The sequence below is a fragment of the Armigeres subalbatus genome, unplaced genomic scaffold (genome assembly GCF_024139115.2).
Source record: "Armigeres subalbatus isolate Guangzhou_Male unplaced genomic scaffold, GZ_Asu_2 Contig1291, whole genome shotgun sequence".
In the NCBI taxonomy this organism is placed as follows: domain Eukaryota; kingdom Metazoa; phylum Arthropoda; class Insecta; order Diptera; family Culicidae; genus Armigeres; species Armigeres subalbatus.
The window spans coordinates 221,575-245,227 of record NW_026942058.1 but is presented as its reverse complement, the minus strand read 5'-3'; the positions used below and the strand labels follow the sequence as shown (position 1 = coordinate 245,227).

At 36.9% G+C, this 23,653-nt stretch overlaps 2 protein-coding genes across 2 annotated transcripts; both read left to right on the top strand.

The window, feature by feature from the left end:
* Nucleotides 1-5,687: 5,687 nt before the first annotated feature.
* Nucleotides 5,688-8,799, top strand: LOC134202582 (uncharacterized). The gene is made up of 4 exons (XM_062677599.1): nt 5,688-5,845; nt 6,082-6,284; nt 6,405-6,582; nt 8,603-8,799. The coding sequence occupies exons 1-4, from the start codon at nt 5,731-5,733 to the stop codon at nt 8,647-8,649; spliced, it is 543 nt and encodes a 180-aa protein (XP_062533583.1). The 5' UTR covers nt 5,688-5,730; the 3' UTR covers nt 8,650-8,799.
* Nucleotides 8,682-9,062, top strand: LOC134202577 (RNA guanine-N7 methyltransferase activating subunit). The gene has a single exon (XM_062677590.1). It carries the CDS (start codon nt 8,682-8,684, stop codon nt 9,060-9,062), a length of 381 nt encoding a protein of 126 aa, XP_062533574.1.
* Nucleotides 9,063-23,653: the final 14,591 nt, after the last annotated feature.

Sequence of the window (23,653 nt, the reverse complement as noted above, 5' to 3'; positions counted from 1 at the left end):
TGGTTCGACGAAGAGTGCAGACATATTCTGGAGGAGAAAGATGCAGCGCGGGCGGTCGCGCTGCAGCAAGGTACCCGGCAGAACGTGGAACGTTTTAGACGGAAGCGGGACAGCAGATCCACCTTTTTCAGGAGAAGAAACGCCACCTGGAAGAAGCGGCGTGCGAGGAGATGGAACGTTCTCAAGAAACACGCGAGTCCTATCAGAAGCTCAACGCATCCCGCAAAGGCTTCGTGCCGCGAGCCGAAATGTGCAGGGATAATGATGGGAGCATCTTGACGGACGAACGTGTGGTGATCGAAAGGTGGAAGCAGCACTACGAGGAACATTTGAATGGCGCTGAGAGTACAGGCAGTGAAAGTCAAGGCAGCGGAGGAGATGACTACGTCAGTTCAGCGAACGATGGAAGCCAACCAGCCCCCACCTTGGGGGAAGTTAAGGATGCCATCCAACAGCTAAAGACCAATAAAGCAGCTGGTAAGGATGGTATCGGAGCTGAGCTCATCAAGATGGGCCCGGAAAAGCTAGCCACTTGCCTGCACAAACTGATAGTCAGAATCTGGGAAACTGAACAGCTACCGGAGGAGTGGAATGAAGGGGTTATATCCCAACAAACATTGGAAGCTGAAGAAAAGCTTGTTTTGAGGCAAATAAGCTTCTTCAGCTAAAAAACTAGCTTGTTCAGCTTAAATTGTTTGTTGGGATGCCCCATCTACAAGAAAGGCGACAAGCTGGAGTATGAGAACTTTCGAGCGATCCCCATCATTAATGCCGCCTACAAAGTGATATTCCAGATCATTTTTCGACGTCTGTCACCATTAGTGAATGAGTTCGTGGGAAGTTATCAAGCCGGCTTCGTTGACGGCCGCTCGACAACGGACCAGACCGCGAATACTAGGTCCCAACGCACCATCTGTTCATTGATTTCAAGGCGACATACATAGTATAGACCGCGTAGAGCTATGAAAAATTATGGACGAGAACAGCTTCCCTGGGAAGCTTACCAGACTGATCAATGCAACGGTGGATGGTGTGCAAAACTGTGTGAAGATTTCGGGCGAACACTCCAGTTCCTTCGAATCGCGCCGGAGACTAACATTGCGCTAGAATGTGTCATGTGGAGAGCCGGGGTACGATTTTCAACAGATCCAGTCAATTTATTTGTTTCGCGGATGACATGGACATTGTCGCCCGAACATTTGCAAAGGTGGCAGAACTGTATTGAGATGAGTGACGTTTAGCGCTCGCACACTAATGTGCACTTCGGCATGTGTAAATACATGTTTGTTTTCCTTCTGCTCATAACCTCAAAATTGATTGGGTCATCACAATGATTGGAAAGGAGTCAAAAAATATATGGAAATATTCTCTTTTTAACCCAAGCATTGCTGAGTTGCACCATCTTGGAGTGTTTGTTTTCCTTTTATCGCCACTCACACAGTCGGACGTGAGAATCTCAATACCCGCCTGAAACGTGAAGCCACAAAAGTTGGACTGGTGGTGAATGTGTCAAAGACAAAGTACATGCTTGTGGGCGGAACCGAGCACGACAGGGCCCGCCTGGGAAGCAGTGTTACGGTAGACGGAGATACCCTCGAGGTGGTCGTGGAATTCGTCTCGGATCCTTGCTTACGGCTGATCTTCCCGAAGACTTTCTTAGACCCGCCGACCTTGATCTCATTTTTACTGACTTAAGGCTAGTACGCTGCTGAAAAGTACTGTGCAAATAGATAGGATACGGAATGCTCACGGAATGATTCCGCTCTGAAATTCCGTGAGCACTACGGGGCTGACAAGTAGAGAAATTTTCGTAACGCCAATAACGCCTGCTGGGTAAAATAAATGGATCTGTCACTTTTTTTTACGGAAAAATATTCCGTACCATTTACCATTATATACTAAATCCAGTTGAAACCCGAAATCGGGTGCTAGCGAAGTTGGATTTTTCTCACAATCCGTACATTAAACCTAACTTCGGAAGTGGTGCGCTGAATAGCGCTTCGTGATATGAAAACAGCGCAACACTTCCGAAGTTAGGTTTAACGTACGGATTATGAGAAAAATCCAACTCCGCTATCCCTCAATTCCGGTTTTCAACTGGATTGAGAATACCGTACGGAAAAGTGACATTTCTCCCAAACTGAATCTGCTGTCGAATTTACCGTGGTAATTTGATCAAATTTTCCGGAGTCCCATTCCGTAAGAGCAGCGTATAAGGCAATCTGACGTTTAATCATCTTTCTCTTGCACGCGCACGGAAAGGATAGGATTTGTTTTCATACGGAAACGCTTCCGAAACAAACCCTATCCCGTCTGTGCGCGTGCAAGAGAAAGATGATAAACGTCAGATAGCCTTATGTACTAGGCTTTATGCATATTTGTCCCATGCTTGCTATGTACATGGGGCAGTAATGCGTAGAACGGCAGTATTGCTTCTATGCCATTTTTGTTGGCGCTTTATAGCCATTTAGAATCCCGAACCATGATAACACGCAAAGGACACAATATAATGGCGTCCGTTTCCTGGTTCAATTAGTTTGAGGTTTTATTTCAAAAATTTACGGAGTAAGGTCTACCTCCACATAGGGCGTTCAATTTGCCCCATCAGTAATATGACCAGACGTCCACAGGACGCTGCATTTTTCAATCTTATTTTCCAAAGTTATACCAAATTATACAGTCTCACAAATATTTTTTGGACCGAAATCTACGCGAAATGTACTTTCTTCCTGTAAATTTCCAAGCCAGTGACGTAGTACTGATCAGGCTTGGCATTTACTCGCACAGAGAGCTCAAAAAAATTCATCAAAAATGAGCAAAACATCACGGACATGATTAAAACTTAGAAAAAAGATGCTCTTCGTTGTGGGAAAAATGAGGAGCGGCTCTCTTTGAGAGAAACCGTTTGTCTCAATGTGTCTTTTTGAGGTGCATCATTTTTGTTGTTCTTCCCAACTGAACGTACAGAGGAATGAAAGCACACTTCTGTCATACCATCGCTACCAGCACATCAGCCTCGCACATTCGTACCTTTATGAGACCAGCATGAGAATAGGAACCGTGTATAGCATCCATGAACGGGTAGAAAAGAACACCATTCTATGTTTACATCAATTATTTACTGCTTCTAAGCAACAGGCAGCTTGATGTAGCCAATTCTACATGTATCTGGTTAGCAATTAGATTTTGAAATGCAAAGAGATTATTGACGAAATTATCTTATACATACCTACTAGGCGAACCTGCCCGATCTCGCTCGGGTTTTATTTGTGATATGTCAATCATTTAGTTGATTGAGGCGTCGCACTCTAGATCGATTTCAGTTCGAGCTTGATGGCTTTCTTATGAAACCGTTGCATTTAGACAACTTCTCAACTTTCCCCGGCAAATTGAACAACTATTAGTATGTACAAACACAGCTGATCCCAAGACGATTCGATTAGTGAGAAAATCTTGCAAATCAGTCCATCCGTTCGTGAGTTATATTGCCTCAAAGGAAATGCAAACTCATTTTAATATAAAGACTAGTCGAACCTGCCCGATCTTGCTCGGGTTGTTTTTATTTCAACCTAACTGTCAATCGATTAGTTGATTGAGGCGTCGCCCTCTAGATCGATTTCCGATCAAGCTGATAGATTTCTTCAGAACTCACAATAACGTTCTATTTTTACATTTGTTCAACTTTGCCAGCAATCTTTTCATACATATACAGCTGACCTCAAAACGTATCGATTAGTAAGGAGTCTTGCAAATCGGTCCATCCGTTCATGAGTTGCTTCAAAGGAAATTCAAACTCATTTTTATATAGATAGATGAAGATGATGATGATTAAAGAAGATGAAAAGGTAAGGGCCAGGGAGCGATCCCTTGATCTTAGTGGCATAAAGGCACCATAAAACTGCATAAAAAGGAAGCCTCATATCAAACCGTATGAAAAGCGACTCCAGTGTATACCGTTTTGACCAATTAATACAAGATTTGTTCGACTGCTTCAATTTTGAATGAAAATTATTAAGTTCTTTTAATGTCTTCAACGTGTAAAAACTAAATGGAACAGTCCTAAACACGCATTATGACAGTGATTGAATTGTTTACTAAGCAAACACGATAAATACAATAACTTACTGGCTACCGTTAGATTAGCCAACTAATTATCATAAATTTATTCGCTACCACCAATTCCATCCGTCGAAAGGAGGCTCAAAGATACTCAATGAGCAACTTTTTCCTCACCTCATTGAGTCAAACCATTTACCATTGAGAAATGAATATATTTCGGAGCTACCCAAAAAAGAGAGAAACGCAAAAGTACAAAAGAGAAGAGCAAAGATTCGTGTGTCGAGAGCAGTGAGCATTTTTTTTCTTCTCCCGATTCAATCTGAGGAGCATTCCATCCCTGGTACTGATAAGCGTTCCACGTTTCGCAGGACGCTTGCTGGTCACCCATCAGGTGAATATGTTTGAAAACTGTTGAAGTATTGTATTGTAAGCTTTAATCGAGCTTTTAATTTGACTTATTACGCTTTTCGTTCCAGCCGTGGAGCTGCTTACAAGACCTATCGGCATTTGACGTTTGAGCTTTTCCAGCAGATTTATTAGAGTTTTATTGATAGTAATAAGGTCGTCAATAAATCTGAGCATCCAGCCATAGTGACTGCTGTCATAAATCCGCTATAATAATTAAATAAATCCAACATGCATGGAAATTGTTACTTGGGCTATGCTATGGGATGATTACTAACTAAAAACTCATATTCTGTGTCAAATAATGCTTATTTTATGGGTTGTGAAAGTTATCTATACTATATGAAGCACAAAGGTTCAAAATTTGAGAGACGCTTTGCTGAAGATGTTTCATGTCTATTGCTGTGTTGTGCCAATTAGGCTATCCATGATGATATTCCTATAATAACAGTCTGTGATACAATGTATGTGGTATAATATTCTGTGTGATTGATGTTTAACATATTGAGCACGAACTGTCGCTCAGCACACAACCTGCTCGCCCGGCAGTTCAAACAAAAGATATTTTAGTTACTAGATAAAGATTGTCGCTGTCGTCGCTGTCCGGAACATCTTTTGCTGGCGAGGATAGGGGATCTAAATGTCAATGAAGGAAAATACATACGATTTGACAGTTTAGTACCACACATGTTTCGGACAGCAGAACAAAGGGAACCGAAGCGACAATCTTTATCTAGTAACTAAAATATCTTTTGTTCAAACACCAAAGAGGACGACTCTTTATCGTTCAAAGCAAAGTCTGCTTTGATACGCGTAGATCAGGGATGTATCGAGGAATGCATAAATACTATGCATTACGTATGTACGACGGGGTTATAAAGCACCCTCTCACACATATCAATTGCCTTTGTTGCAGTTCTGAGCTCAATCGGGCATACCGAACATTGGAATTGAAATTATATCTGTCGGTTCCATACAAATGTCCATTCCAAACGAGTGGGAGACCTGTCAAATGCGGCACTCTTCTTAGTGTACATCTCTAGTACTCTACACCAGACGAATATGGGTGATTATGTATTTTTTTTCAAAACGTTAGCAAACTCGCGCGTGCAGGGCCCTCCACAATCGTGTGTGGCTGATGTTAGCCCTGATGTACACCAAACTGCGGCGAATATAACGAATGTAACAGTGTCGCCCGGTCATTTTTTTTTGACAGCCAATTTTGCTTGGCAAGCAGTCGAGCCTGAGGCAGACAGTTCGAAAGCTATGAAGTGGGATGAAAGTCGGCTCTTGATGCATATTTTGTTGGTGATTTTCCTCGTTTTTCAACTATTCAGCTCGTCGATTCTAGTGTCCTCTCCGGAGGAAACGGTGGTGGAAGGTAAGTTTGATTGAGATGCTCTTCAAAACATAAAACTCTTATGATTATGGCAAACGCAAAAATATCTGAATTCGACAGAGCTGACGTGCTTCGCTACAGTAAATATTTTCCTTTTCTGACCTCGCTCGGGTTTACCCGTGTTGGGTAGATAATCTAATTAGTCAGCAAGGTTGTTCGGCATCTACCCAGCATGGGTACCTTTTTATGCTTATGTTTACCTTTTGCGATCTTTTTAGATTTCTTTATCTGTCGCTCCTGTGGACATGACGTCAGTTTGTCGAACTTCTTACTGAACAAACACAGCCCGCTGGCACTTGGCTTCAGTAATCAGACGTTGTCCACGGGGAAGAAAATTACCGTACAGGAGGTTCAGAATACGCTGGGAATTCGGTTCAAGATAGTAATCGTTCAACAAGCGTACTGTGCTAAAATCGAATCGGTGAGTAAGAACGCCTTTTTATTACAGAAGTAGGTATTTGCAATATTGTACTTTGTAATTTATTAGAAAATTGGAAAAAATTAATTACGTATGTTGATGTTACATTTTATATGGTTTTAGTGGATATCGTTGCATTCGTGGTTCCCCGGTTACGCGTGGAAACTTTGCGTGTGTCCCAAGTGTCGAACGCATCTTGGATGGATGTTTGAGCCTATTGAAACTGCCACGTACGATCGTTATTTCCCAACCGAGAAGGGATTCTATGCGCTGATTTACAACAACATCATATCGGAAAAATGTGAGTTTTTGCTTTTTCTCTCAGTGTACGTGGATGCTATTATGGATTTCAACAAAAGTAGTTGATTTGTGCTTATGAGCATGTGTGTACAAAAAAGTGAGTGTTACTAATTGAATTCGACGTGGAATTCGCTGAAGTTTTTCCAATTTTTCGTCCAAATTTTTATCTTCTTTTCATTGTCTTAGTCAATCACCCTTATTATTGTTTTCGGACGAACGATACTTTCGAACGAATGCGATTCGTTCGAACCGTTTCTTCATTTGATTTTGCTGGCGTAAATGATAATGCGTTTCAACTTTCGTTCGAAAGCGCGTTCGTACGTAAACAAGAATATGGGTGAATACTTTGACTAATTCAAGGAAAGCTTTCCTAAACATCTATGGTTTTTGAGGCATCTAACTTTTTATTAAATCGGAAACGGAGAACGTGCTTCAATGTGAACCAGCTTAAAGAATTGGCCTGATGTTGGTCTAAAACCGAGCGAAGGTCAAACATTTTTGTTTTGTAAATAGTATGTCACTAGTGAAAAAAATTTAAAAAGGCAATCAATTCTCGTCAGACAAATTATCCGTTCAATCGATTCTTAATTAATTTTAACTGTTTTCAAGCTTGACTTAACATTCGACCGATTTTGAACCAACATCAGGACAATTTTTTAGGCTGTCGGGAAAGTTGACCTCAGTAAAAGAATTGACTGAAATAATAAAACGAGAAAATTTTTGCCGAAAAAAATTGACTAGATCGGTCATTGCGTTCATGAGCTATGCCAAATCATTGTTTTGACATACTCGACTCTCAGTAAAATCACTGAGGGTTCACTTTTCCCGTGATTCTGTAACTTATTTTTTCGGCCTCATGAATACTATGTGTGATCCGGCCTGATGTTGATTTATAATCGGGTAAATGTTAGGCCAACTGAATTAAAAAAAAATAGAGGCGTCAAAAAGTATGGATGTTTTGTGAAAGTTGATTTGAGATAAGCTAAAGAATCGATTGAGCGCCTTTTTTTTACGGGAAAGATTAATAACGCAATCGTGCACAATGATTTTTGAGATATTGAGTTTTTTTCAACACTGGTTGGACCTGGCAGGCACTGATGCGCGTCACAGGAGCTGCAGTAGAGCTAACACTCAATAGACGAATCCAAGTAAAAATGAGAAGAAGACAACCGACGAGGCATTTAACAGGTCCCATGGTTCAGCATAGAGAGTTCACTTTAAAATGCTTATAATAAATTCTAGACTAAATTTAATTAAAATCTGATTGATGTACGATACGGAAAAGGTTCAAAACTGGAGAATAAATGCATTTTTGGAAAATATACAAAATATGTAATAAACAAACAAAAATGTACTTCCGAACTTTTTCCGTATCATACATCAATCGGATTTTATTTCAATTTAGTCTAGAATTCATTATATGTAAGTATTTTAAAGTGAGTTTCGTATGCTGAGCCTTAAGATCTGTCAAAGTCAGCACCGTCGGTTGTTTTTTCTCATTTTTACTTGGATTCGTTTGCTGGGCTTTCATGAACGCTTGGATAACAAGAAAATTTTCATGCATGGACTGACATTCGAAAGCAATTACCTTGAGCATGTTTTGTTTTTTCGTTATGCGTTTAGTTAAACAGAGTTGAACATCAAAGGTGGATTGTTTGTAGATACCTGATATACTCCATTGCACAGTGACGTCACACACGACTTTTGACAGGTGCTGGTCCTGTTGTTTACAGACGATTTTATTTTAATTTTGAGATACTTCTATCATTCTTTGGATTTTCTGATCGTTAATTACCTAAGCTTATCGATAGTTATCAATATTTGAATGCGGAATGTACGGAATGTCTTCAACATCGTGAAATATGCAGATTTAATTTGGATCAAAAAAATTCTAAGTCCGAAACGTAAACAACAGGACCAGTACCTGTCAAAAGAGTGAGGTTAAATTTGCCGCGCGCAATGACCTATTCCGGTAGCATGTGTACGTAATTAAAAAAGTAATATTTTTTGTTTTGTTTTAGACGTAAACTCATTGCTTATGCGAGAAAAAATCCTGCGAGAGAACTAAATCAATCTAGATAAAACGTAAACTAGCCAACAATGGTCGACCCAAAGAGACACATCAACATCCTCTCAGAGGAGGATCAGCTGTTCTTGAACGAGTGCGAAGAGGAGTTTAAGGATCGCTTTTCGGAGGACGATTCGGCCTTCGTGGCATACTGTGCCCAACCGGCTAGGGCACCGCCGGTCTTGGAACCGTGGCAGAATCGTAACTTTTATGGAGACGGCGGAGGCGGACGGGGCCGATTCAACGATCGGGGTGGCCGCGGCGGTGGTGGACGGTTCAACCACCATCACAATCGCAACCGCGATCATCGAGATCGACCGTATCAGCCGCGTGGAGGGCGGTACAACAATAATAACCGGGGTGGGCGGGACAACAATCGCTACAACTCGGTAGGTAGGAACTACTCGTATTAAGACAGCTGTAAGGTTTTTGTGCACCCTTCACCAAGAGATTTACGTTTTAACCAAATGTGCGTGAGATCAATTTGTAGTTACATTCTTTTAGAGCAATTTCGAAAGATTGTAAATAAATACTGTAAATAAAATATGTTTTACTTTATTTGGAAAGAATCTTATAAGGAACATACCGAGTTCCAAAGTTCCAATGTTTTACCCAACGCTCTTTAACATTAACTGGAGGTTTTGTTGAAAAGGCGTATATTCAATTGTTTAATAAATAATTTGAGTAACATTTTGTAGAGCACATGTTGTTAAATTATTTCAAAAATGTTTATGGGACATTTAAACGATGATTCATATTTATTTCTCAGTGGTAACATTTTGTATAGAATGTTACTAAAAGAAATTCTGAAAAACGAACTTCATTAGACACTTGCTCTGGGATATAGAAGAACCCTTTGATATCCACTTTACCCGTTTTTTGCAGTATATAATTTATTTTCATGCATCTTTTATCAACAATGATAAAGTAGAGCAAATATTTTTACCTTACAACTAGGGATCCTACATATAGGATCCCTACTTACAACTTCGTCTTGTACTTAGTGAGCTAACGTTACTCACTTACGGCGAGAAACAAAACAAAGAGATTCCAATTAGATCCGAGAGTGTCGATCATCAAAAAGGTAGACGAAATTTTATTCACACTGGTACTTTTTTGTCCGGCCTGGGAGATCCATTTGTATCCCCCAAAGCATCAGATTGATTGTTAAAGTTCTTGACGGTCAAGTATTCGTCCCGAAACCAGAGTTTGTTACGTTCCGATTTCGAAAGTATCAACTCGATCCGTTTGATTAGTATTGCTGCGCATCCTTTTGCTGGGATTCTTCTCACTCACCCTACCTCTGCTCGGTACTCCGAACGAGGTTGGGACTGGGCTGCTGGTACTGCGAAGGCATTGATCGATGCTGTACCAGTAATGGGAATGTTGACAGGAATACCCAAGGACCACTTGTTGTTGGAGGTGGACTTGGTATGTATTTCAAACCCGAACTGGAGGGTCATACCAATTGACCGTGTGTGATTACAGACTACCCGAACAACATCTGCTGTTATGACGACTCTTATATGAGTCAGATTTGATTCGAGTTCTAGTGATTAGCTAAGTAGCTAACCCCATCAGCTTCTGCATATTTAATTTAATTCTTACAATCTTTGTAGACTAAGCCAGATTTTGTAAATATGTACGTCAAAATGATGCTGTTAAATATTACCTACAAGGGGTTTACAGCTTTTTCATACATGAATCTCTTCATATGAAAATCCAATTAGAAACCAACTTATGCATAAGAGACAGGTAAAACCGAGTTTATCAGGCTGAGTTTCTAAGAATAGATATAATCTTATTGGAATGTATCTCCATCTGATATGTCGATAGAGTTCGAGCAAAAGGTTTATCATATATAAACAGTCTAGTCATGCTTACTTACTCGAGGTAGTCTGCTTCCATAATAGGTAAAACGGCCTGTTCCTCCGTACACGGGACAAAACAAAGCTCTTAAATGAGACAAAACAAAATTTGCTCTTACCGAGACAAAAACCCCCCAAACTCTTAATTGAGACAAAATGAAACGCCCCCTCAAACAAAACTCTTAATTGAGACAAAATACTACTAATCGCTCGATAGAAGAGAGATGAAAGTAAAACGAATGACATTAGCGTGTCACTTCGAACCTGTGTGGAAAATTCGGCTACCTTTTTTGTTCCAATGTTATTTTTAATAGATTGAGGGGGTCCGTTGTTCTACTGCTTTTTCGTTTTTTTGTAGTTCCAGATTTGACTGGTTTTTGTTTGAACCGCCCAGTCAACATTTTGATACGTATAGCTTTTGATATAAGTTATTATATACAAACAAGATAACTTGTATATAATGCACTGAATCGCTATATACCTACTAAAGTGGAGGCCATATACGTACTAAACAACGACTTTCCTGAGTTTTCGTAAGCATTATTACGATCTAGTAAATATTAAAAAAAAATGTAAACAGCCATTGTCTCGAACATTTGACCTCTGGATCTAGAGGCTATTACTCTACCATTGTGCTATACAGCAACTGTTGAAAAGCAGCAACTTTTTGACAATCATAATCTAGATGAAACTCTTGTTTTGACTACGATATTACAATATACGATTCCTACAACATTTATACGATTCGAGGTCCATGTTGTTGTACTTACAAATGTTGCTTGAATCGTATATGGAAACTATTTATAACTGGTCCGATAATGTACATACATAAAACGATTCCGCAGCATTTCTAACGATTCTCTCCACATATTAACGATGATGGAATGTCAATATCAGTGATGTTTTCTTTTGCCGTGTTTACCTCAGAGTTATTTTCAATGATTGGTTAAAGTTTAGTTGTCATATTGAATGATTGGCATTGGTACGAAGTACAAATCGGCAGCATTCATGGAAAGGAACCCAATCACAGCATTTACAAAATGGAATTTATTGACATCGGATAGAGTGAAGTAAGTAAAAATGAAATTTATGTTATCCCTCAGATACAGTGGGCTTTGACCAACGCGTAGAAGTTAGAAACTCTATACGTACAACGCACATAAGTATACGATTTTCACGACAACTCGTATGTGGATATACGATATTTGTGATTCAATCAGATTAAACAGATATTATTTATATCGTTTTACGATTTTTTTTACACAATCGTAAATATTCTTCATGCAAGTATTACATACGATAGTAAACATATTTGGGCTATCTTTATAACTAATCATATACGAGTGTGATAGAAAACTGCAATATAAGCGATTAAATATATACTTTCATATACGATCTGTGGTTGACTGGGCGAGCTGAAAGCAGTCAAGTTCATGTTTCAGTTGTAATATAGCTGAACTTTCAGCCGAGAGTGTTGTATTGAAAACTTCGTGAATTAGATTAGTTTCATGATATATCTGAAATGCTATAATGCAAAATTAATCTCTCAGTATAAATCAATTCGATTTCATGCTGGTAGCTTGAAATTTTCTATATTTAATCCTTACAGCAAGATGGGTACTCAATCCTTGAAAAGAGACCTCTAAGAAGCGCACTGACACGTGCAGCGTTTAATAAATTTGCTGCTTGTTCGAAACGCAAAATTGTAATGATCTGATAGATATTTAGTGCAATTTTCAGTCCGGCATTGTCAGTAAGTCGTGCCCAAGAATGGATGTGGAAAACTTCCGCTTGACAAAACGATAATCTGCTAAAAAACATGTACTACCTGTCATTCTTAATTGGAATCACTAAATCGTCATACAACATCATCTCACTCAACCTGCGTGGGTGTGAAAGGTGCTTTGGAAATTTGTTCATAGTTTTGAAATGCTGTCTCTTAAATGTAGGTATGAATAAGAGCGACGAATCAGACAAAACAAGTAAGTCTGCGCGATACTATCTAATATTCATTTCAAGATTGAAGCACTGAAGAAATTTGAGCAGAACATGCTGGAGAAGAAATCGGAGTTCTTCTACGAGGAAATGTACGAGAAGCATCACCCAATCGTCAAAGGTAATGCGCGTGAGTGCGTTTCTCTGAGGGACTCCCGGAGAATTACGATGACGATGAGTGGAGGATGACGAAGCTCTGAAGCAGTTGATCGATATCAGAGAGCAGGGTCCTAGCAGGGACCATCATGATGCATCATAGATAGAACTTCTTCTGTCTGGATTTCCATATCAATCGAAAATTTGAATAAGCTCCTTCCAATTAATCTATTCAACAATTTAGATTGCTGAAACAGTTTGTTAGACAGATGATAGAATTTATGTAAAATTTCATATTTATTGCTTTGTGGTCATAGTTTTTTCAGATCTTTTTTCTTTTTTTATGAACAAGTTCAATATCTTTTTATACATTCTATTAACATGTGCTAAACTTTCACTGTAATTAGATTTTTATTTGTAAAATTTAATGATTTCCTTTGATCAATGTTTGTTCCTTTGATCAATTATTGAAGTTTCATGTACCTCTAATTTTTTTCCCAGAAAGTTAGGCAAGGTCATTAGAAATAGGGTATGCAGTGTTTAAAAATATTTCACCGGCGATTTTTTGAAAAATGTGCTTTTTATTGTTTTCTTCCCTAATATGTATACCGTATAAAAAGTCAATTGATTACTCAGTAATGGATAAATTATTGTAATAAGCCCTCAAAATAAAAAAAAATATACATACAGGCATACCTCGTAGTACGTACACCTCCGTAATTTTAGTGTACGTACTATCGAAGCGTACGTACTATCGAAGCAAAAAAAATACCGAACAAAAAAAAATTGTTTGCCTTTCTATTTATTTGGGAGTGGTGTAATGTTTATAAAATTGATCGGAAGCCAAAATTTCGATAGAAGGCTCTGTATTCCAAGCAAATTTATATTTGATATAGTACACAACGGACCAGCATGACTCATATTTTTCTTGAAATGGTGCCTACATATAGCATTGCGCAAACTTATCGTCCTTGTAAATGTGAGGCTATTGTTTTTATGAAATATTGTATGTTAATGCTTCGGAACATCCATAAATTACGTGATATTCGTGACGTTTTAAAGATATGTTACACATCATGCATAACTATGCATGTTACTACAAAAAGTAGTTGATCATAACATTTTTACGTGACGTATTTTATGGAATCCACCTATAGATTTTATGTAAATGAAAAGCTTTAAGGTTGTCCTGCGCTGTCACTGTTGTTGCGATTTTATTGGCTCTATTGACGCTTCCTTACCAAAGCGACAAACTGTCAGCTATAGCAACAAACGCATCGCGTTGATTTGAAGGAACCTTCATTGTGATTCGTAATTATATCCAGAAGTACATTACACTAATATGAGTATAAAGATAACAACAAAAAGTGCGACGTGGGATAATTTTTGGCAACATAGCCACTATTCAATACATTCTCGGCCAAACATAAAGATACTTTTTTTTCTGAAAATGTGTGTTTGTTCTTCAGGAAACAAAGGAATTACTCCAGGAACACCCTCTGAAATTCTACTAGTATTTTCTTTTGTTTTAGTTTGAAATTATTTCAAGACTTTATTTGTAATTTGTTTTGACATTCATACATATTTTCCTCTGAAAATTCCTTAGGAAATTCATTCAAAAATCTTCTTATTTTCAAATTTCTTCTAGATTTGTTTCAGAAATTCTTTTAGGTTTTTTTCGAGGAAATCCATAGGTGAATCCATCAAAATTTTTCGAAACTCAAACTCAAACCAAGAAATAAATCCTCGAATTTTTTTTTTCAAAAATTACTTTAAGAAATTATTCAGGAAATCCTTCGGATACTCCTATTCATTCTGGAAAAGGAACTTCCCAGAGCAGTTATTGAAGGAATTTTCTGCAGAATAATTTGGGAAAATTCTGTGGTAATTCCGAAACGAATTCCCGGATAATTTTTGAAGAACTTTTCGGGGGAATTTTAAAATAGATTTCTGAAGAAGTTCTTGAAGTATTTTCCGGGGAAATTATTGGCGGATTTTTTGAGATAATACATGGAGGAATTTCTGGAATAATTTGGGTTATTGTTTTAAGATATTGCTGCAAATTCCTGGAAAAAAATCTCGAAAAATACTGAAGGGCATTTTGGATGATTTTTCATAGAAATTAGCGAAGTACAGTAGAAATTTCGAGAATGGCTGCAGGATCTTCCGGGAGAATCCCTTAAATAATTTCCAGAGGAATTTCAAGGGGAATTTTTGTAGGTAATTCCGAAAGAGTTTTGACCAGTGGTGGATATCTGTGAACCTTGTTCACAAAACCCATGCCATGCAAAATACTCGCGAACACTTGTTTTGCCTTTTCTTGCCTACCTACTACTCGCAGAGAAAACAGAAAAGCGAACCCCGAAAAATGTTCGTGGAGCTTCGCGAGTCATTCGGGTTAATTTACAAAATGTCATAAACCAACATCGGAACATTATGGCAGCCCAAAAATTGTCCATTAAAACAGATGAAATTATCCTTAAACAATTGAAAAATGCTCCTTAAAAAAACTAATCATTTTTCCTTAAATTATTGAACAAATTACCTTGAAATATATAAAATGCTCCGTAAACATTTGAAAAGTGTACCGTAAAAACGAAAAAAATGTACCGTAAACAATTGAAAATGCTCCTTAGAAAATTTTGTAAGCGCAGATTTCGACAATTTCGAGTTCCTCAAGCCGTGGGTGGTTATAAGAGATATTCAAGTTACAAGATATTGTCGCTGTCGTGGCTGTCCGGAACATCTTTTGCTGGCGAGGATAGGGTGCTAAATATCAATGAAGGAAAAATACATACGATTTGACAGTTCGCTTCCCAACATGTTTCGGACAGCAAAACAAAGAGAACCGATGCGACAATATTTGTCTTGTAACTAAGATATCTTTTGTTGTTATGCAGGGAAATTGATCAATAAACCTATTAGCACAGTCTGTGCTATTAGCATTAAAAATATGCAATGTGATTTTAATGAAATTCGTATCGTCAAGCATGTTTATGCGATGTGCAGTTGTATGGGACGTCTGTTTGTCTATGAGCAGTCTGGTGCACAATTTCTTCAACAATGCTTTGAATTGCTTGTAGGCTAAGATTATATTTTGTATAAGTTTATGGAGGATTTCATTTTTTTTACGGAGCACTGTTTTTAGTTTAAGGAGCATTTTCTCAGGTTAAGGAGCATTTTTTATTGGTTTAAGGAGTATTTCTGCTTTTTAGGGAGCATTTTCCTTAGTTTTCGGAGCATTTTTCTGTTGAACAGGGTTACCAAGCAAAACAATCAGCTTCATACTCCAGGGGCTATACAATGCACAATGGGGAAATCCGATTTCAAAGGTGGAAAAAATTGATAACTTTCTTCACGAACAACTTACAGAAGAGATCAAGAGCTTATTCGAAAGGGAATTTTTCAAAGAATTCAGTGAGTGCTGTTTCATGGACGTGGAACGCTTCTGTATGTAGTTATTGAGCTCGTTTTGCCCTAATGCCCCATATATCGCGAGTTTCCAAACTATTTGTCATTTTATCTTTAAGACATTGTTCTAAAATTGTGTTTATCTCTTCACTGTGGATCCACAGAAGGGCACTAAATATATTTTGTTGGTAAAAGTTGGAAATTTAAGGGATTTTGGGGTCAAATAAGCATCAAAGTGCATTTTATGTGCAATTTTCATGTATTCTGTAAAAATAGTATTATTAACAGATAAGTGTTGATATTATTGTCTCAAAGTATTGAACAGATATTGATAAATGTTTGCCGAACAAAAATCAATGAAATAAATCGTTTCACAAATGTTATTTATTGAGTAAAAAACGATTTTTTAAAACTTTTGTATATCACCGATGCCAAACATTTCCAAACCATATCCGATAGCACAACTAGACAAGAATAGTCATATGTTATGAGTCTTGATGTGATCATAGATAGAAGGTGATGGGAGATACCCTTTTTTCTTACGTTTTTGCCCAAATTCCCCTATGAAATAATATAGCTCAATGATTCTGAGGAAGAAATGATGTAGTAATGTTAATTTAATTGATATTTTCCAATGATATAATGAAAAAAAACAAATAATTATATAATTCATTAAAAATATTGAATTACAGGGGATTTGGGGGTCATACAGCTAATTTAATGTAACTTTTTATACAAAATAGGATAACTTTTCTCACGAGCGACTCACAGATAAGGTTAAGGGTTTATTCGAAAGCAAGCTTTCCAAGAAATTCAGTGAGTGATGTTTTATAGACATGAGACTCTTCTGTATGTAGTTATTAAGCTCGTTTTGCCCCAATGTCCCATACATCACAGTTTATCATATTTTTCGTGCTTTTATCGTCCAAGTATTGTACTAAAGATATGTTCTCCTCTTCATTATAGATCCATAGAAAAGCACTATACATGCTTTGTTGGCAAAAGTTGGAAATTTAAGGGATTTTGGGGTCAAATAAGTATTAAATTGAACTTTACGTGAATTTTTCATGTATTCTGTAAAAATCAATGAAAATATTATTATTCTCCCAAAATGTTCTACAGACATTGATGTTTGAATGTTTGCGAAACAATTACTAATGAAGTAAATCATTTCGCTAGTGTTTCGTTTTGTGATTTATAGGGTAAAACCCGATTTTTTAACCATACCCGTTTGCACAACTATATAAGAGTAAATATATTAGTCGATGTGATAATAGATAGGAATAGATAGGAAATATTTTTTTCTCATGACGTTTTACCCAAATTCCCCTTATGAAATAATATAGCTCAATGATACTGGGTTAAGAAATGATGGAGTAACATTGATTCAATTATAATTTGTCAATGATACTATAAAAATAACAAATATTCGTAGATTGCATTGAAAAAAAAAATCTAAGGGTTCAGGGCTCAGAACCATTTTTTTTAAATACATAATTAATGAATTTTTTCACTTATTTGTCCCAAAAATGCCTTAAAAATCCATTTTTAATGTAATATATGGATATTTGTTTTTTTATGGTATCAATTTCTGTTCAAAAATTATGATAATAATATCAACTATTATCTATAAATATCTGAATAATCAAAAGGCTGTAGATTTCGCCAAAATTGACCATATGTAGAGCTACATCAATGCTTACAAGTTTTTAAATCACCGTATATTAACCCCAAATGTTTATTCGACGTAATATAGTGCAAATGATTTCTTGGTTATCATTATTTTTTGCAGAATACATGAAAAATTCACATAGATGCAGTTTGATGATTATTTGACCCCAAAATCCCTTAAATTTCCAAATTTTTCCAACATAATATGTATAGTGATATGTATGGATCTACAATGGGGGGCCGGATTCCGGGGAAAACAGAATTTCAGTGTAATTTTTAAAAGATAAAAGTACCAAAATATGAAAAATTTTGATGTATGGGACATTGGGGCACAATCATCTCAATAACTACATACAGAAGTGTCTCATGTCCATAAAACATCACTCACTGAATTTCTTGGAAAGTTTGCTTTCGAATAAGCCCTTAACCTTATCGGTAAGTCGCTCGTGAGAAAAGTTATCCCATTTTGTATAAAAAGTTACATTAAATGAGCTGTATGATCCCTAAATCCCCTATAATTCAATATTTTCAATGAATTACATGATTATTTGTTATTTCCATTATATCATTAGAAAATATCAATTAAATTAACATTACTATATCATTTTCTTGCTCAGAATCATTGAGCTATATTATTTCATAGGGGAATTTGGGCAAAAAGGTAAGAAAAAAGGGCATCTCCCATCACATCAAGACTCATAACATATGACTATTCTTGTCTAGTTGTGCTATCGGGTATAGTTTGGAAATGTTTGGCATCGGTGCTATTCAAAAGTTTTTAAAAATTGTTTTTTACTCAATAAATAACCAAATAAAACATTTGTGAAACGATTCTTTTCATTGATTTTTGATCGGCAAACATTTGTCAACATCTGTTCAACACTTTTAGACAATAATATCAGCACTTATCTGTAAATATTACTATTTTTCACGGAATACATGAAAATTGCACATAAAATGCACTTTGATGCTTATTTGACCCCAAAATCCCTTAAATTTCCAACTTTTACCAACAAAATATATTTAGTGCCCTTCTGTGGATCCACAGTGAAGAGATAAACACAATTTTTGAACAATGTCTTAAAGATAAAATGACAAATAGTTTGGAATCTCGCGATATACAGGCATTAGAGCAAAACGAGCTCAATAACTACATACAGAAGCGTTCCACGTCCATGAAACAGCACTCACTGAATTCTTTGCAAAATTCCCTTTCAAATAAGCTCTTGATCTCTTCTGTAAGTTGTTCGTGAAGAAAGTTATAATTTTTTTCCACCTTTGAAATCGGATTTCCCCATTGTGCAATGGTGCATAAGATTCTACTTTATGACAGCCAATTTCAAGGTACTTTTTCAACTATTTCACAATAATTCTTATATCAATATACTGCGCAATTATCATTAGTTAAATAGCAAATCTTTGTTTTTCTAAGGAGCATTTTCAATTGTTTACGGTACATTTTTTTCGTTTCTACGGTACACTTTTCAAATGTTTACGGAGCATTTTATATATTCCAAGGTAATTTGTTCAATAATTTGGAGAAAAATGATCAGGTTTTTTAAGGAGCATTTTTCAATTGTTTAAGGATAATCATGATTGTTTCATGATGCATTTACCATTTTCCCGAACATAATTCTCACGGATGTTCAAGCAAGAACACATTTCTAGACCAACATTTGAAAAGGGCGGAATTCCATTAACATGAAACCGAGAAAATTGCTCTCCAAGTTTCGAGCTTGTAAATCAATTCCTATTTGGTGAATATTCAATAAAAATTGAACTTTTTGCATAAAATAGATGAAAACTACCTTTCTTTACGATATGCTATGCCAAAATATGCAGCTAAGTGTATATTAGCTTCAGAAATGGAAATTACATGCACTACGCCCAAAATCAAAGTATCACTGGAAATACGCCATGGAAATTAGTCCTGTTACCAACTGCCTGTGTTGTTCCGCCCAACGTTTCACCGATAAATTGCCTACTTTTAGGTTATTTCTGTACAGCTTGAATTGCGTAGCACGTTATTCTCAAGAAATAATCCAATTAAAACATTAATCTTTAAGCTTTTCATCATAGATTAGGAGAAAAACAGGTTTGATTTGGGACCACGTCTGTATTTTCTATATTGGGGTACATTTTACGATAGCGAAAAAGTGAAAAACTTCACGAAAATATGATAGACTTTGAACGTTAATATTTCAGCTGTTTCTTGAAGAATTTTCAATATTCTTGGATCATTTGATCAGGGAAGAGTCAATTCTTCATATCCAATATATTAAATAACATATATTGATAATTATTTACTATTGATAATTTTCTAACAGTTTCGCAATGGGTTTCGGTGAATCAACCAAACCTATAAGTGCATCGCCTTGAAGTCAAATTAATGCAACAATAAGTTTAGTTCTAATCCTCAGTTTGCAGCCGTAAACCTTCAGCATTGATTACGGTTGTTGGAAGTGGTTGCTGTAGAAAATTCAAACGCAACGATACCGAGGGTTAATGCTGAGACTTTAAGAAGAGTAAAATATCATTGTCCTAAAGACACACAAACAAATAATACTCATTACATACATGGTTCTCTATCACCTTTGCCTACAACCCCATTGGGCTGCACCTTTGAGTTTTTATATCGTTTTACAATCGATTTTACTAATTCAAATTAAACTAATATAAACAGCATATGGTGAATCACTTCTGGAGGTGACTGATTCTTAAAGAACGTCTCTCAAATAATTGGTCGTAAAGCTTGCCTCAACTCGGTATAGGTACTGATCCACTCACTGAAAGGCATTAGAAATGATGCTAATGTTTCATTTTACATGACCTGAATGAAGTAGATTTGCTTCCAAATAATTCCATGTTACATGCGCAAACAGCTATTAATATACATTTTTTTAGGTTTCATAACGAAATGCGCTTTTGTTAGGTTTCCAGTAAGGAAGCAGAAACAGAAATTAATAAATTAAATTATGATTTTCATGCATTATTAGGGTTAAATAGAAACAAACGTGGTATCTAATCACTTCTATGCTATTCCAGTATACACATTGAACAAAAATTTAAAGGTACAGAGCTCTCGCAGGAGCCTGCATCTGATTATTTTCGAAAGGCGTATTTCCACTTTAAACCTTTCAACAGGCTGATGTACGCGCCGTAACAGCAACAGCTCCAGCAAAAGGTAGGAAATCCTTGTTTCGTATTTCTCATTAAAATATTAATTATTACAGCAAATATAAGTGAAAATGCAATAAATATTGACTCAATATGAAGGATAGAGTAAACCCTACCTTATTCACACAAATTTCGCTAAGTTCCTATGCTTTTGAAAGAATAGCGTAAGAACCATGTTTGGTAAATATAACCAGGATGGAAATCCGCCATTTTTCAAGTATCTCAAAATAACTTTTACTGATAGAAAATATATTTTTTTTCATTACTATGGGCTAGTTTGCACCATATTCTATGCATTCAAACGAAAAACTGCAATGTTTACATTTTGGCTGTTCCGCCCTTTTCAAATGTTGGTCTAGATTTGATCATTGTTACTGTGTTTATGTGAGGTGAAATTTATCCATTTTGTTGAAGTAACCACAAATACTTGCGATCGTGATTTTTACTCGGGAAAAAATACTGCCCTGCTTTTTGTCTTTGTTTGCTCTGCCCGTACTCGCGAACAAAGCAAGCAATGCAGGCAGTAGGTTCGCGCGAGTATGCCATTTTTGGTAGGCCCAATTACACTCTTTTCTTATGGGCCAAACACAATTGATACGTTTGCGTGCATTTTGACAGTTTTCCCATGGAAAATCTGTCAAAACGCACGCAAACGTACCAATTGTGTTTGGCCCATTACTCGTGAAGCAAGTATTTCCAGCAATGGTTTTGGCGAAATTTAATTTTTGTAGCCAGATGAATTTTGCAAGGAATTTCCAAGAGAATTCCCGAAGAAAAAAAACGGGAACAATTTTCCGGGAGAGTTCTTGGAGGAATTTCTGGAAGAATTCCTGGGGCGTGAGTATCAAGGGCTTCCACGTGAGTTTCTGAAGAAAATCCGGAAAGACCTCGAAGTAATTAAGTAACTCCAGAGAGAATTCCCGGAGGAGTTTACATGGGAATTTCTGAATGATTTTCTGATGGAAGTTTTGGGAAAGGGGATGTGAAAATTTCTAAGAGAATTCCTAAATGAATTGCTGAAGAAATTACCACGAAAATTATGGAGGGTATATTTGAAAGGATTAACGTAGAAATATTTGACTATAATTTAAGATGGATGTCGGGAGGAATTTCGTAAAAATTCGCGGAGAAATTCCTAGAGGAACTTCCGGAGGAATTCCTGTAGGAACTTTCAGAGAAATATCGGAAAAAACTCCGGTAGGAACCAGATAAATTCCGGAAAACTTGTAATACACGAAATTGATTCACGCTCACTCACGCTGCCGCCAATCACCACCGGCGTACTGGCACTGGCTGAAAATAATCTATCACGCCTCACGGTCGATAAAATTTCAATAGACGCACAGGTCTAGATAGAATATCAAGTTGAGAAATACTGTTCCATGATAAACTTCTTCGGAATTCTCAGTAAGACGTCTCAGAGGAAATTTTCCACCAAAAATTTTCCTCATTTTAGTAACGCTGCTAATTTATTTCTCAAGAAAAAAAATGTTACCGACCTCTTATGCCGATGACATACTCACACGAGTGCGTGTGCGAACGCGTCCAAGACAAAAGAATTCCTCTTGCTGATATTCTGCTTTATGAGGGCTTGGGCGCGCTCCGCATCGCTCAGCTGTTTCAGATGTTCCTTCAATTGTTTAAAATGATAGTAAAATATGTGTTACGTAAGACTGGCAAACATTTAACATTTTTTCAAAGTTTTGCTACTAAATTCCTTATAAGCTCACGATGGTGTTTAAATCAGTTGTGAAATTATTGCGTAACATATGAAGGACCCACGCATGTGCCATAATCAAAGCATATTCAAATTTTTACTAAAATCGTAAAGATAATTGAAAGAAAAAAGCCTTGGTTACCTGTTGTATTCACAAGTATTTCTTCTGACATTCGCACTAGATGGCCAGCCCTTTATTAGTCTTTAGATACAGAGTCTCATCATTTCTGTTGCATAATCCATGTACAAGAAACTCACTGAATATTGTTCGCAGCACATTTTGCTTGAAAACTCGAAAGCCTCTTACAGTTTTCACGCTTCATGTCCGAAATAGGCTATAATATGATGAACTCAGGCTTTATACAGAGCGTATTTCATTTCCGACTGCATGTTACCGAAGCTAAGCTCTTGCTACAAGCACAACTGTCCCATATTTGAGTGATTCCATTTCTGTGTGGGTCATTCATACTTTTATGGGCAGCAATCCACAAGCATTCTAAGAAAAAAATCTCCAACATCTCTAACCAACATTGTTATTTCTATCCATAACAATGTTCTTTGTATTTGTAGAGTAAATTACCGTCTCAATCTTCAGTATGACAAAAGTTTCCACCTGGTTTCCCAGGTTTCCACCATTTTGTCTGGTACATGGTTTCGTGTAGAGACAGAAATAAGCTTAGTGTTGCTTATGCTTAGATAGTGCTTGAAGGTGATGTGTTTGAATGTATAGAATTAAAATACCTTTGAAATGTTGGTAAAGACTGACAATGAAGTTTACTGTGCATTATTTCTGTTGTGAATTAAGTTACCTCCGGCGTACATAACCAGTATTAAGCCTAAGTTAGGTCTTGTATAATACAGGCGGAAACAAAATTCGCTCTTTATAATACCTTAATGCTGCAGGTGGGCTATTACGGACATGAAACTTAAAGAGGCAGAGCCGGAAGCTTCAGGATTTTTCGAGCGGAAGGTGCTGCGTATCATCATATATATAATAGCCCTGTTTGTCTGTTCGGTGACTAGCCAACCAGACGCAGCCCGCGGGGAAATTCTCACAAAAAAAATAAAA

Excerpts from the sequence above, each read along its gene's own strand:
- LOC134202582 (XM_062677599.1), top strand. The coding sequence starts at position 5,731 with ATGAAGTGGGATGAAAGTCGGCTCTTGATGCATATTTTGTTGGTGATT. Across the intron at positions 6,285-6,404 it reads ACTGTGCTAAAATCGAATCG|TGGATATCGTTGCATTCGTG; the intron begins GTGAGTAAGAAC and ends ATATGGTTTTAG. Across the intron at positions 6,583-8,602 it reads CAACATCATATCGGAAAAAT|ACGTAAACTCATTGCTTATG; the intron begins GTGAGTTTTTGC and ends GTTTTGTTTTAG.
- LOC134202577 (XM_062677590.1), top strand. The coding sequence starts at position 8,682 with ATGGTCGACCCAAAGAGACACATCAACATCCTCTCAGAGGAGGATCAG.